Source organism: Equus asinus, chromosome 24, assembly GCF_041296235.1.
Source record: "Equus asinus isolate D_3611 breed Donkey chromosome 24, EquAss-T2T_v2, whole genome shotgun sequence".
NCBI lineage: Eukaryota > Metazoa > Chordata > Mammalia > Perissodactyla > Equidae > Equus > Equus asinus.
Genome location: NC_091813.1, coordinates 22,116,238 through 22,129,728, shown reverse-complemented (window position 1 = coordinate 22,129,728; position 13,491 = coordinate 22,116,238). Strand labels below are relative to the sequence as shown.

At 37.4% G+C, this 13,491-nt stretch overlaps 1 protein-coding gene across 6 annotated transcripts in view; it reads left to right on the top strand.

The window, feature by feature from the left end:
* Positions 1-13,491, top strand: part of IBTK (inhibitor of Bruton tyrosine kinase) — a 99,881-nt gene that overhangs the window by 8,707 nt on the left and 77,683 nt on the right. For 3 of the 6 annotated variants that reach the window (XM_070496100.1, XM_014853118.3, XM_014853119.3), the window contains exons 2-3: positions 887-1,583; positions 8,177-8,273. The exons of 2 other annotated variants lie outside the window; for them this stretch is intronic. In XM_070496100.1, the coding sequence (XP_070352201.1) occupies positions 1,263-1,583; positions 8,177-8,273 (418 nt within the window). In that variant the 5' untranslated portion in view covers positions 887-1,262. The remainder of the gene's footprint in view (positions 1-886; positions 1,584-8,176; positions 8,274-13,491) is intronic. One more of the 6 variants, XM_044757136.2, reaches the window with a different exon arrangement.

Here is a 13,491-nt window from a genome sequence, read left to right as displayed (position 1 = left end):
TTTTGAGAAATGTCATATTCTTTGACTTTTATTTTGTTAATCTCTTAATGATTTGTAGAGGCTTTATTAAGGAAGATTTTTCTCCTTTTTTGTCTTTGAAATTTTTTTTCATGTAGGTTTTAAACTGATTGAATTTATTATTCTTTTATAACTTTCGGATTTCAGATCATACTTAGAAAGAAAGGCCTTTTGTGCTTTGAGATTATAAAAGAGTCTTCTGTGTTTTCATTTAGTGCTTTTATGGTGTCATTTTTATGTTTGTCTTTGACTCATCTGGAATTTATATTGATGTAAGGTATAAAATAAGTATTTAAAGTTATTATTTTCCAGACAGCTGTCTAGTTGTTTTGATACCTGTTGTTTAATTATCATCTCCTCCTATGGTGAAGGACTGTCCAGACAGAGAGAACAGTGTTAGCATAGTGCCTGGCTCTTAGTGAAAACTAAATGGTGAGAGTGTTGGTTACTGTGGTGGTCGTGGTGGGTGGTGGTCATGATGATGACGATGTAGTTTTAAGGAGTAAAGATTTGGGATGGGATTCCTGTAAATACGATAGATTTAAGTGTGTCTATAGTTTGTGGGGACATAGCTAGTAGAGTGTAAAAATACAGGGGGGAAGGAATGAAGGCTCTGGAAGGAAAGGTGGATTCCAGAGTACAGACACAGAGGTTACCCTTAAACATGAGACTGGAAAAAAAGAGGTGAGGATAACTAATGTAGATACAGAAAACTATAGATGTGAAGGTGAAAAGTTGACAGACTTTTTTTTGAAATAGGAATTGAGGAGACTTAAATATGGAGGTAGTTGTCTTCTAAGGTACTTGAGGAGAGTGAGAGATAAATTTTGTATTTTTTACTTTGTCTTCCTTTCCCCTTCTTTTGTAGGTCACCCTTGCAATTATGGATATTTAAAAGGAGCAGACAGTGTGGAGGGGGAGTTCCCCTCCTCACTCCCCCTTGGTGCTTGACTCCAGGAATAATTTATAAACTGTGGATAGTTTTTTTTTTTTAAATAAAGAACTTGTATTTGATATAGACTTTATAGAGCTATTTATAATTTTTTGATTTAAGTGCCAAAATAAATTGTACAAAGATATATAGTTTTATATTATTGCCGTGAGGATTTAAATTATAATCCTAAACAGGCCATTTATTCTCTATAAATCTTTCTGAATAGCACCTTTGTGTCCTGGCTTTTTCATTTTTTAAAATTAGTCTTAACTGACTCTTCTGAAGAAGTAAGCGTATAAAAACAATCAGGATGAATTCTTCCATCCCTGACTGCACATCGAAGTGTCAATCCCTGAAGCATGCTTTGGATGTCCTTTCTGTGGTAACAAAGGGGAGTGAAAACCAAATTAAGGCCTTTCTCTCCAGTCACTGTTACAATGCTGCAACTATCAAGGATGCCTTTGGCAGAAATGCCCTCCACCTTGTTTCCTCCTGTGGAAAGAAAGGAGTGTTAGATTGGCTTATTGAGAAGGGAGTGGATCTGTTGGTGAAAGACAAGGAGTCAGGATGGACAGCTTTGCACAGAAGCATTTTTTATGGACACATTGATTGTGTTTGGTCTCTATTGAAGGTAAGTGTCATATGTTTGTCTAAAACTATTTGGTCTGAGAAACATATGTTTCTCTTAATCTTTTTCATACACCTCACTTAACTTGCCAAAAAAGGTTTGACTTTGTTCTTATCGATTGATACGTTTTACTATTGTAACTCATCTTTAGAATTCAAATCCTGTATTTTCTTTATGATGTAAAATTTTATACGTATACCAGTTTACAATATATGATGAATTATTAACCAATTTTGTGTTATGTGTGTCCCCACTGACTTTCTCCATCTCTTATTATTTTGAAGTAAATCCTAGACATTTTATCATTTAATGAGCACTATGTATCTTTTAGTATTTTTAAGAAATATGGTTTACTTTTATGTAACTGTTATTAGCTACTTTAGAAGGACCCTTGTTATTGAAATACATCACTTAGGGACTATGTTTTTGAGTAGTGTGTTTATTTCTTGTTTGGCTAGGATAAAGTGTTTGTAGTTCTAAAAAAATTTATTAATTAGAATCAGCTTAATTTATTTGAAATTTCCCCATCAAGTAGATTAAATCTAGGTTTGTTGTACTGTATAGCCAAATAATGAAGTGTTTTAAGATATGCCCCAATGTCATTTCACTAATGAATGCAAATTAAAAACTCACTGTCAGAAGTCATGAGTTTTAAACTGAACAATTTTCTTTTGTATAGGCATTTTGTCATGTTTGTGGAGGACCCAGAAAAGAAGAAAATAGTTCCCATCTTCAAGGAACTTGTGGTCACATTAGGGAGCTTATCTTTGGTGTCTTCATCTATTTTTGACTTTTAAAAAATTATTTACATAGTGGTCTTTACATAGTAATATTAACTGATGAAAATAATTTTCAATATATGTTAATGTAAAATATCCTTTTTGGAACTAAACTAGGTTTGTTGCTTAATGAGTTGTCTTGGACAAGTTGTTAAATCTTGAACCTCGGTTTCATTCATAAAAAGAGAATAATAATAGTACCTTCCTCATTTTTTTTTAGGGAGTTTCAGTGAAGAAAAAGCTTTTCTTAAGTTTAGTAGTTGTACTAGTAGTTCCTCTTATATCTAAAACCTTTGGGTATTGGTTTAATTCCCTGACTGTAATCTTTTTTATAGAGAAAGCTTGGTTAGCATAAGTTAAAGCATTTATCAGCTCTCACCCTTTCCCACCTCTAAAACTTCAGCTTTTTTCCAGTTTCCTGGAAAATTAGATGGCTGCCAATCCTGTGAAGCTTGAGAGGGTCCTTGGATTTTCTGCTATCCTTGGGGTTGCCATTCTGGTGTCAGGATTTGGGGCTTCAGTTTGAAATAGGGTCTGGCCTGAATTTTGGACCTTCTCTCACTTCTGAGTTTCATTTCCCTTTAGAAATCCTCAAGCATTCTTACCACTTTGACTAAGAGAAGCCAGGAAATTGTGCCTTGGGCCACCTTGCCCTTGGCTTGACTGTGTTTTATTACCATCAGAGTCCTACTGATTAATGAAAGATACCTAACATTGGATGTATTCCACTGATAAAATTTTCCCGCAGGAACCTCTTTGGTCCATTTAGTATTCACATGTCATAAGCTATCTTCATTTGTTTGGCACATCCTTTTGTCCTTTGGCCTTTCAACACTCCTTTAATTGGAAGGGCTGCAGTGATAGAGGTGTTCATGTCAGTTCTACTTCTCATGAGAACTATAGCACTTAAAGTATTATGGATTGGCAGGAAGAGACCATACACAAATACACATTTTAAATGAATTGCATTTGATAAAAACTTTATAGCTATAACATTTTTTAATTAAGTGCCAAAATATACAATAAATATGCACCCAAACTATCAGTTCCTGATAGCTAAAGATGAAAAAACCTTAACAGAAACTTGTTGTCTACCAAAAGCTGGAGTAGAGACAACATATCTTATGCAGCTTCTTTTTGGCTCCTTGATTCCATGACTGTGCATGCCTGGCAAAGACTTTTTATGCTTGTAGGGTCTTGCTGTATCTGTTATCACTATATCATTTTTTTTATTTTTGAGGAAGATTAGCCCTGAGCTAACTCTGCCAATTCTCCTCTTTCTGCTGAGGAAGACTGGCCCTGAGCTAACATCCGTGCCCATCTTCCTCTACTTTATATGTGGGATGCCTACCACAGCATGGCTTGCCAAGAGGTGCCATGTCCGCACCCGGGATCCAAACTGATGAAACCCGGGCTGTCGAAGCGGAATGTGCTCACTTAACCATTGTGCCACTGGGCCGGCCCCTATGCCATTGTTCTTTAATACTGGTTTACTCACGTTAGTATTGTGGAAGAACTTACTTTCATTTTCCTCATTCCTTTAGAGTTTAAGGTGAGCATATTAGAAGGCATCTGAACCCACCATATCCAGGGAGCTCTAAAGGGAAAAAAAATGTCCATAGTCCTTTATGGAGTTGTGGCTACCTAGGATGATGCAAATGAATGTAGTCTTACTAGGGTCTAGTTGGTATATATAAAGTTTAGGGACAAATTTATAAAACTGGCAAAATAAACTTTCCAGGGATCTAAATTTCTGGGATCCCGTTTGTCAAATTTATAGCTTGGAACACTCTGCCCTGGGATCTGCCCTTCTTATTTCTTCTTATAAATGCCAAGTTCAGGTCTTCCTACATAGATTTATTATATCTAACTTTTTAAAAGTAATAGGCAACATACAATTTTAAATTTGTTAAGATCTTAGATCACTTTGGATTTTTGTTTTACTTGGTAGCTCACTAAGTTGAGCATTTTTTGTCCTTTGACAGTCCTTGTGAAATCAAGTATTATAACCATGTGGAACATACTGAAGTTAGAATTGATTTTAGTTTATTAGGAATCCATTGTTACAAGATAAGAGGAGATTTCTCTTTCCTAAGTAACCCAAAACAGAGTATTCCAGCATATCACAGTTAGAATTTAAACTTTATGGTTCATCTCAGCCTGTAACTACTTAGGTAAAATATGTGTCGAGACAGGCAGTGATGACTTGTGCCAGTTAAAATAGAGATAAATATAAATAATTTTGAATGTCTTATTAAACTATCAGCAAATACTAAAAGTTATTCTTGAAAAGGAGTACATTTTGTATTTAAAAAACTTTAGTGAAGTAACAATAATATGAATTGAATATTGCTCTCTGTCCACCCCAGTACCCCATTATATTTTAAAAAACAAAAAATGTGGTGGTAGGGGTAGGGTGTGCGCACTGCCTTCAATAAATGAGACATGTCTGAATTTAAATTGTGGAGATATAAAATTACAGATGACTTTAAATTCATCCTTGAAATAGACATACACACATTCTCAGATTTTTTTAAGATAACTATATGTGATTTATAAGAGGCCACAATTAAACAGTGCTATAAAAATTTAAAGATGAAAAAAATATATATCACAAATAGAAATAAAAGAATAGGGGCCTGGCCCCATGGCTGAGTGATTAAGTTTGCGTACTCTGCTTTGGCGGCCCAGGGTTTCGCCAGGTCAGATCCTGGGCATGGACATGGCACCACTCATCAGACCATGCTGAGGTGGCAGCCCACATAGCACAACCAGAAGGACCTACAGCTAGAATATATAGCTATGTACTGGCGGGCTTTGGGGAGAAGAAGTAAAAGAAAAAAAAAATAAAAGAATATAATTGTCTTGATATCAGTAATAGGTATAATAAAATTCAAGTCAGAAAGTGATGGGGCATAGGTGATCACATTATATTGATAAACAGTAAATCCCAGTAAAAGTTTTGTTTTGCCCTTGCCTTGAAATCTTTATGGCCCTTACCTGGACATGGAGTATGGCTCTTTAAATACAAAGAGTGTGTGGGTGTACACACGCACAATGTACACAGAACCAGAGCTAGGGCCTTCTAGGCAGCCAGACCTACCTTACCATGGAGAACTTTCACATCTAATTCATTTTGATTTTTTTAAAATTTTTTTTTATTAAGGTTATGAAAGTTAACATCCTTGTGAAATTACAGTTGTACGTCATTATTAGTTATGTTGTAGGTACACCACTTCGCCCCTAGTGCCCTCCCCCGACCCCCCTTTCCCCTGGCAACCACCGATCAGTTCTCTTTGTCCATATGTTAACTACCACCTATGAGTGGAATCATACAGAGTTCGTCTTTCTCTGTCTGGCTTATTTCACTCAACATAATACCCTCAAGGTCTATCCATGTTGTTGTGAATGGGACGACTTTGTCCTTTTTTATGGCTGAATAGTATTCCATTGTGTATATATATATATATATACCACATCTTCTTTATCCAGTCATCAGTTGCTGGGCACTTAGGTTGGTTCCATGACTTGGCTGTTGTGAATAATGCTGCGATGAACATAGGGGTGCATGGAACTTTTGGAATTGCTGATTTCAGGTTCTTAGGATAGATACCCAGTAGTGGGATGGCTGGGTCATAAGGTATTTCTATTCTTAACTTTTTGAGGAATTTCCATACTGTTTTCCATAGTGGCTGCACCAGTTTGCATTCCCACCAACAGTGTATGAGGGTTCCCTTTTCTCCACAGCCTCTCCAACGTTTGTCACTCTTGGTTTGGGATATTTTTGCCATTCTAACAGATGTAAGGGGATATCTTACTGTGGTTTTGATTTGTGTTTCCCTGATGATTAGTGATGATGAGCATCTTTTCATGTGTCTATTGGCCATCCATATATCTTCTTTGGAGAAATGTCTATTCATGTCCCCTGCCCATTTTGTAATTGGGTTGTTTGATTTTTTATTGTTGTGTGACTTCTTTGTATATTATGGAGATTTACCCTTTGTCAGATAAATAACTTGTGGATATTTTTTCCCAATTAGTGGGCTGTTTTTTTGTTTCAATCCTGTTTTCCCTTGCCTTGAGGAAGCTCTTTAGTCTGATGAAGTCCCATTTGTTTATTCTTTCTATTGTTTCCCTCATGTGAGGGGTTATGGTGTCCAAAAAGATTCTTTTGAAGCTGATGTCAAAGAGTGTGCTGCCGATATTCTCTTCTAGAAGACTTATTGTTTCAGCCCTAATCTTTAGGTCTTTGATCCATTTTGAGTTTATTTTAGTAAATGGTGAAAAAGAATGGTTGATTTTCATTCTTTTACATGTGGCTGTCCAGTTTTCCCAGCACCATTTGTTGAAGAGACTTTCTTTCCTTCATTGTAGGCCCTCAGCTCCTTTGTCAAAGATTAGCTGTCCATAGATGTGTGGTTTTATTTCTGGGCTTTCAATTCTGTTCCATTGATCTGTGCACCTGTTTTTGTACCAGTACCATGCTGTTTTGATTACTGTAGCTTTATAGTATGTTTTGAAGTCAGGGATTGTGATGCCTCCAGCTTTCTTCTTCTTTCTCAGGATTGCTTTAGCAATTCGGGGTCTTTTATTGCCCCATATGAATTTAGGATTCTTTGTTCAGTTTCTGTAAAGAATGACATTGGAATTCTGATTGGGATAGCGTTGAATCTGTAGATTGCTTTAGGTAGTATGGACATTTTAACTATGTTTATTCTTCCAATCCATGTGCATGGAATGTCTTTCCATCTCTTTATGTTGTCGTCGATTTCTTTCAAGAAGGTCTTGTAGTTTTCATTGTATAGATCTTTCACTTCCTTGGTTAAATTTATCCCAAGGTATTTTGTTCTTTTTGTTGTGATCGTGAATGGGATTGAGTTCTTGAGATCTTTTTCTGTTAGTTCATTGTTAGCATATAGAAATGCTTCTGATTTATGTATGTTGATTTTATATTCTGCAACTTTGCTGTAGTTGTTGGTTGTTTCTAATAGTTTTTCTATGGATTCTTTGGCGTTTTCTATATATAAGATCATGTCATCTGCAAACACCAAGAGTTTTACTTCTTCGTTGCCTATTTGGATCCCTTTTATTTCTTTTTCCTGCCAAATTGCTCTGGCCAAAACCTCCAGTACTATGTTGAATAAGAGTGGTGAAAGTGGGCACCCTTGTCTTGTTCTGTTCTGAGAGGGATGGGTTTCAGCTTTTGTCTGTTGAGTATGATGTTGGCTGTGGGTTTGTCATATATGGCCTTTATTATGTTGAGGTACTTTCCTTCTGTACCTATTTTATTGTGGGTTTTTATCATAAATGGATGTTGGATCTTGTCGAATGCTTTCTCTGCATTTATTGAGGTGATCATGTGGTTTTTGTTTCTCATTTTGTTAATGTAGTGAATCACGTTGATTGACTTGCGGATGTTGAACCATCCCTGTGTCCCTGGTATAAATCCCACTTGATCATGGTGTATAGTCTTTTTGATATATTGCTGTGTTCAGTTTGCCAAAATTTTGTTGAAGATTTTTGCATCTATGTTTAATTCATTTTGATTTTAAATGTTATTTATTTTATTTTCTTATATTTTCTGGTCCTTCCTTATTCCACCAAGAATTGGATATTTGATTTCTCTTATTTGTTCTCTTCTGTGTGTGAGCATGGGAGATAATTATTATTTAATGTTTATTTTTTTTAATGTGTGTATTGGCTTGATCATCTGACTTTTTGATATATAAAAATAAGAAATTACTGATTATCGGTATATGGTTAAAATACACATGTATACACATACATGTTTTGTTTTTCTTTCTTTTTTTTTTTTAGCATGGTGTTAGTCTGTATATTCAAGATAAAGAAGGCTTGACAGCTTTAGATCTTGTAATGAAGGATAGACCAACTCATGTAGTATTCAAAAATACTGGTAAGAAAATTCCACAAATATATTCCATTAAGGTACAGCTTAGAAAGTTTTAATGAAATTTCATTCTTATTAAAATACCTGAGAAAATTTATTTGTGTGTGAATATCTGCAAATAAGTTTTATTTTCGTATATGTTGGTTGATAATTTTGGTTTTCTATTCAGAACACTTTATTTTGTATTTTTCAGTTTCAATCTATAGTGTGTCTATAAGAGTAAATACACAGCCTAGGGAAGGCAGTTAGAATTGTACCTACTGTAAAGTAATTAGTGTGCATCCAGAAAGTAACATCAGCATTTGAGGTAGAGGGATAGAGGAAGTGATTCTTCTACCCACACATTCCTCTAATTTCACTTATCCCTCCAATTTGTTTGCCCTTTGGACTTTGGAAATGGAAATTGGTTAAAAGTAGAAGAGATTTAAATGGGGGCACTGTATAATTTGAGTTTACCTAGTGAGCAAGCTAAGTAAGGACGCATTCTTCATTGTTATTTCTAATTTGGACCCTGTATTGCAGGTTACCATTATAATTCCATTCAAGAACTTTATAAGTCTTCCAAAATAAAAATGAAAATTTATATCATAGACTTAGCTGTGATTAAGTTTTATCCCAGTTTAGTGGGTATTACCCTAATCACTAGTGTGATTTGCATCTATAGTTTGCAAGAGTGAACTATTGAAAGTTAACGTTTCTATAAGAACAGTAACCAATATCACGTTTGCTTCATTTAGAACTTTTATATGTATATATTAATAACATATTTAAATAACTATATTATTTTCATGAAAACTAAGAGGATATGGCTGGTGGTATTTACTCATTTGGCAGTTAAACTTTAGCTGCTAAAGAAACAAGGGACAAATGTTAGATTGCTTACATTGAGACGGGTGCTAATTTGGATTTTCTGATTTCTATTCCTAGAATTATGTAATATATTAATAGATTCATAATTTAAAAAACAACGTTGATCTTAAACCAATAGACAGCCAGTTATTTCCCCAGCAAAATTGGTTTATTTGGGATTAGTAAAGAATTGCAGTTTGGGGGCTCTACAACCATGGTAAGCCACGTGTGTGAGTCCCCCACAACACAAGGAGGAGAAACTTTTATAGAGGAGAAGAGGAAGTTGAGAGGGCATTTGTAAACAAAGAGTTTGAGGTGTAGTGACTTTTTATTGGCTGAGTTGTGACAGTCTCTCATTGGCCAAGCTTTTTGCCAGTCAAGAAGAGGAAGTCTTTCTTTTTCCTGTTGGGATGTACTGTTGACTTGGGGCATGAGATCTACCCTGTTTGGCCCCCTGACTCCAGTTCATCAAAGTTTCTGTTTATTAATTTTCACGTTTTCCCTTTTTGATTGAGATCTTTCTCTGAAAATATCACTGATCAAGAGTCAGATTTTTCTTATTTCAGCAGCCTTTTGTCCCTCGATGCCAGGAAGGACCTTTCTTGGGTGTTGTGTCTCACATTGGAGGGAAAGTGCACAGATTGGAAACCTGTTGTGGCCACATTTGAGTAACAAGGAGGGGTAGGCGGGAGAAGTCTCAGGCACTTTTTATCTAAATTCCATATGTTATCAAGATCATAGGCAGTAGAGATCATCTGGGGTGTTATATCATTAAAGGTTTGGCAGACAAACTTCCAATAGGCCTGGTCTGAACAGCTTAGGAAAGCTGTCTCAGCAGATATCTTCTGCTTCAGTTTTGGGAAATCTCTGCTTTCAGGTCACCAGATGATGTGCATGTCCAGTCAGGGTTTGGTGCTTTCCTTAAGTGTGTCACATGAATCCAAGAAACTATTCCCTGGAGTTTTGCGGCACAAGAGTTGGTTAACAGTACATGATAGGGGCCTTTTCAGTGAGGTTGAAGAGTCCTTCTGGAGGTGTCTTTTCCAATAGCTGAAATCTCCAGGTTGCAAAGTCTGATGCTTAAGGTCTTTGTCTTCCTGGAGCACACTGAGAAGATTGTTCTACCAAAACATGGTTATTTTTTTTTTTTTTTTAAGATTTTATTTTTTCCTTTTTCTCCCCAAAGCCCCCCGGTACATAGTTGTATATTCTTCGTTGTGGGTCCTTCTAGTTGTGGCATGTGGGACGCTGCCTCAGCGTGGTTTGATGAGCAGTGTCATGTCCGCGCCCAGGATTCGAACCAACGAAACACTGGGCCGCCTGCAGCGGAGCGCGCGGACTTAACCACTCAGCCACGGGGCCAGCCCCAAAACATGGTTATTTTTAATTGAAGCACTTGGGCCTTTGCAATTTTGGAATATATCTCCTTTTATCAGCTGTAGATCAGAAGAGGCAGGAGCCAAGTGCACTGGGCATCCTGTGACTGTCTCAGAGGGTGAGAGTTTGTGAATTCCTAAGGGAGTGGATGTGAGGTTTGTTAGGACTGACGGTAATGCTTTTGGCCAAGGTATTTGAAGGGTCTCTACAAATTTTCCCAATTGAGTATTAATAATGCCATTAATGCATTCGACTAAACCAGAGGATTGAGGGTGGTAAGCACAGTGAAAATGTTGTAAAACTGGCCAGACAGTGCAGACTTCTCAAAGTCCCTGACCAGTAAAATGGATTCTTTGATCACTGTCAAGTTTGAGAGGAGTTTCCCAGGTAGGGATAGTCCTTCCCAAAAGGACTTCAGCCACGGTGAGGCAGTAGCCTGTCTGCAAGAGAAGGCTTCAGTTGAGTGAAAAAACATACAAACCACGACTAAAACATATTTTTATCCATGAGATGGGGGAAGTTGTATGAAATTCATTTGCCAAACCTTGAATGGTCCATTGGGCAGTTAAAATGTTCAGGAGCAATACAAACAGGCTTCCCTGGATTGTATTTTGGACAAGTGAAGTAGGTACTTTTTGTGGCCTTGTTAATAATTCCCCACCAGTATTGATTCATGAATGTTATCATTTTGTCAGTAGATGAATGGTTAAATGCATGTACAGTGGTTAAGAGTGGAAATTTTAGAGTCTCTGGTAGGACTGGGTTATTTGGTCCATACCAGAGCTTTCGTTTTTTATCAAACCAACAATTGTTGAATTTCCAGTCTTGTTTTTCCTTTTCTGAGGCCCATTGTTGGGCTTCTCTAGTCAGTTTTTCTAAGTTATTGTCTGGAGAAATATCCCTTTGGAGCATGACAGAGGCTTGGCTGTTGTTGGTTGCTTTAAGGGCTGCATTTCTTGCGGAAATGTCAGCAAGGTGATTTTCTTGAGCTTCCTGAGAGTCAAGTTTAGAATGCCCCAGAATCTTAATAATAGCTAAAGCAACAGGTAAAAGTATAGCATCCATGGGGCCAGCCCAGTTACATAGTGGTTAAGTTTGTGCGCTTTGCTTCTATGGCCTAGGGTTCACTGGTTCGGATCCTGGGTGCAGACCTATGTGCCACTCATCAAGCCCTGCTGTGGCAGGCATCCCACATATAAAATAGAGGAAGTTTTGCATGGATGTTAGCTCTGGGCTGATCTTCCTTAAAAAAAAAAAAAAAGAAAAGAAAAAAGAAGAAAGTATGGCATCCAATAATTCCTGGATACAGGACTCATTTTTGATTTTATTTCTGCTGGAAGTAAGGAAGTCATGTTGCTTCCACAGCATTCCAAAATCATGAGCAATTCCTAAAGCATATCTACTATCAGTATTGGCAGTTTTGCCCTTGGCTAAAGTACAAGCCTGTGTAAGAGTGTACAGTTTATCGGTTGGGCTGAAGTAGCTGTAGGTAAAAAGTGCTGCCTCAGTGACATCAAAAGCAATTGTAATAGCACACACAATATAGATTTGCCATGGTCACTTTTTATATAAGGACCATCAGTGAACCATAAAAGTTGCCATTAGCCAAAGGAGTTTCCTGCAGATCATCATGAGTCAGGAGGTGATCTCTCCTTAAGCAGTCATGAGGGACTTCATCAGTAACAGAGGGAAGAAGAATAGCAGGGTTATGGTTATTATAACATAAAAGAGTTATGTGAGTAGCAGTTAACAAAAGGATTTTGTAGGAGGCGAAGTGGCTGGCTGAAATATATTGAGTAGGATGAGAATTCAGGAGGGCTTCCACTGCATAAGGTACAAAAATGGTTAAAGGGAATCCCACAGTGATTTTCTCAGTGGGCTTAACCAAAAAGGCAGTAATGGCTCTAAGGCAAGGGGGTATCCCTGTGCCACAGGGTCCAGCTGCTGACTGTAATTGTGGGTCAATGGTGGTCCCTGTGTTTTTGGATGAGTACCCCAAAGGCATTCTTTTCCTTTTCATATACAAAAAGGAAAAAGGGAATCTGATAATTGGGATGTCCAAGGGCATGTGGGTTCATCAAACTCTCGTTTAAGGCCTTAAAGGCTGTGTTGTCTGGTTCTTCCCGTAAAGTTGGGTCAGGGTTATTGTTCTTTAGTAAAATGTAGAGGTTTGGCTATAAGAGAGAAATTTGGAATCCAGTTTAGGCAATAATCAGCTAGCCCGAGAAAACCTGGCAGCTGGCACTTAGTTTTGGGTTTTGGGAAACTTAGGATACCATGAAGCCTATCTGGATCTAGGTATAGCCGTTGTTGTGATATCAGATCCCCTAAATATTGAAGCTGGGTTTGGGCAAACTTCAGTTTTCTTTGGCGACCTTATGTCCCTTTAAGGCTAAAAGTTTTAGAAAGTGGATGCTGTCTTCCTGTGAGGAGGCTTGGGAAAGAGAGCAAAGAAGCAAATTGTCCACAAGTTGCAACAAAGTAGAACCTCTAGGAAACTTTATATCATCCAGAGCCACCTTCAGGACTTGTGAAAAATAAGGGCTCTGAGTAAAACCTGGAGGCATTACTGTCCAGGTGAGTTGTTTTCTTTCCCAAGTGAAAGCAAAAAGGTATTGACTAGCTTCTTCAACTGGAATGCTAAAGAATGCACTGCATATATCAATTACTGTAAAGAATTTGCTTCCAATGGGAATCGATGCTAGTAGCACATGAGGGATAGGAACCAACAGGGTGTTGAGGGATAACAATGTTGTTTATTGCTTGGCGGTCCTGGACAGTCCTCTACCCTCGGCCCTTGGGTTTTCTCACAGGTAAAATAGGAATATTTCAGGGACTAGTACAAAGGATAATGAGGCCTTGAGCCTTGTAATCCTCTACTATGGGCTTTATACCTTGAAGGACTTCTTTATTTGTAGGGTATTGACTAATTCTGGGGAGGGGTTTTGAAGGATCTATTTGAATCTTGGTGAGAGGTGTGCTGTGAATTTTACCAGCA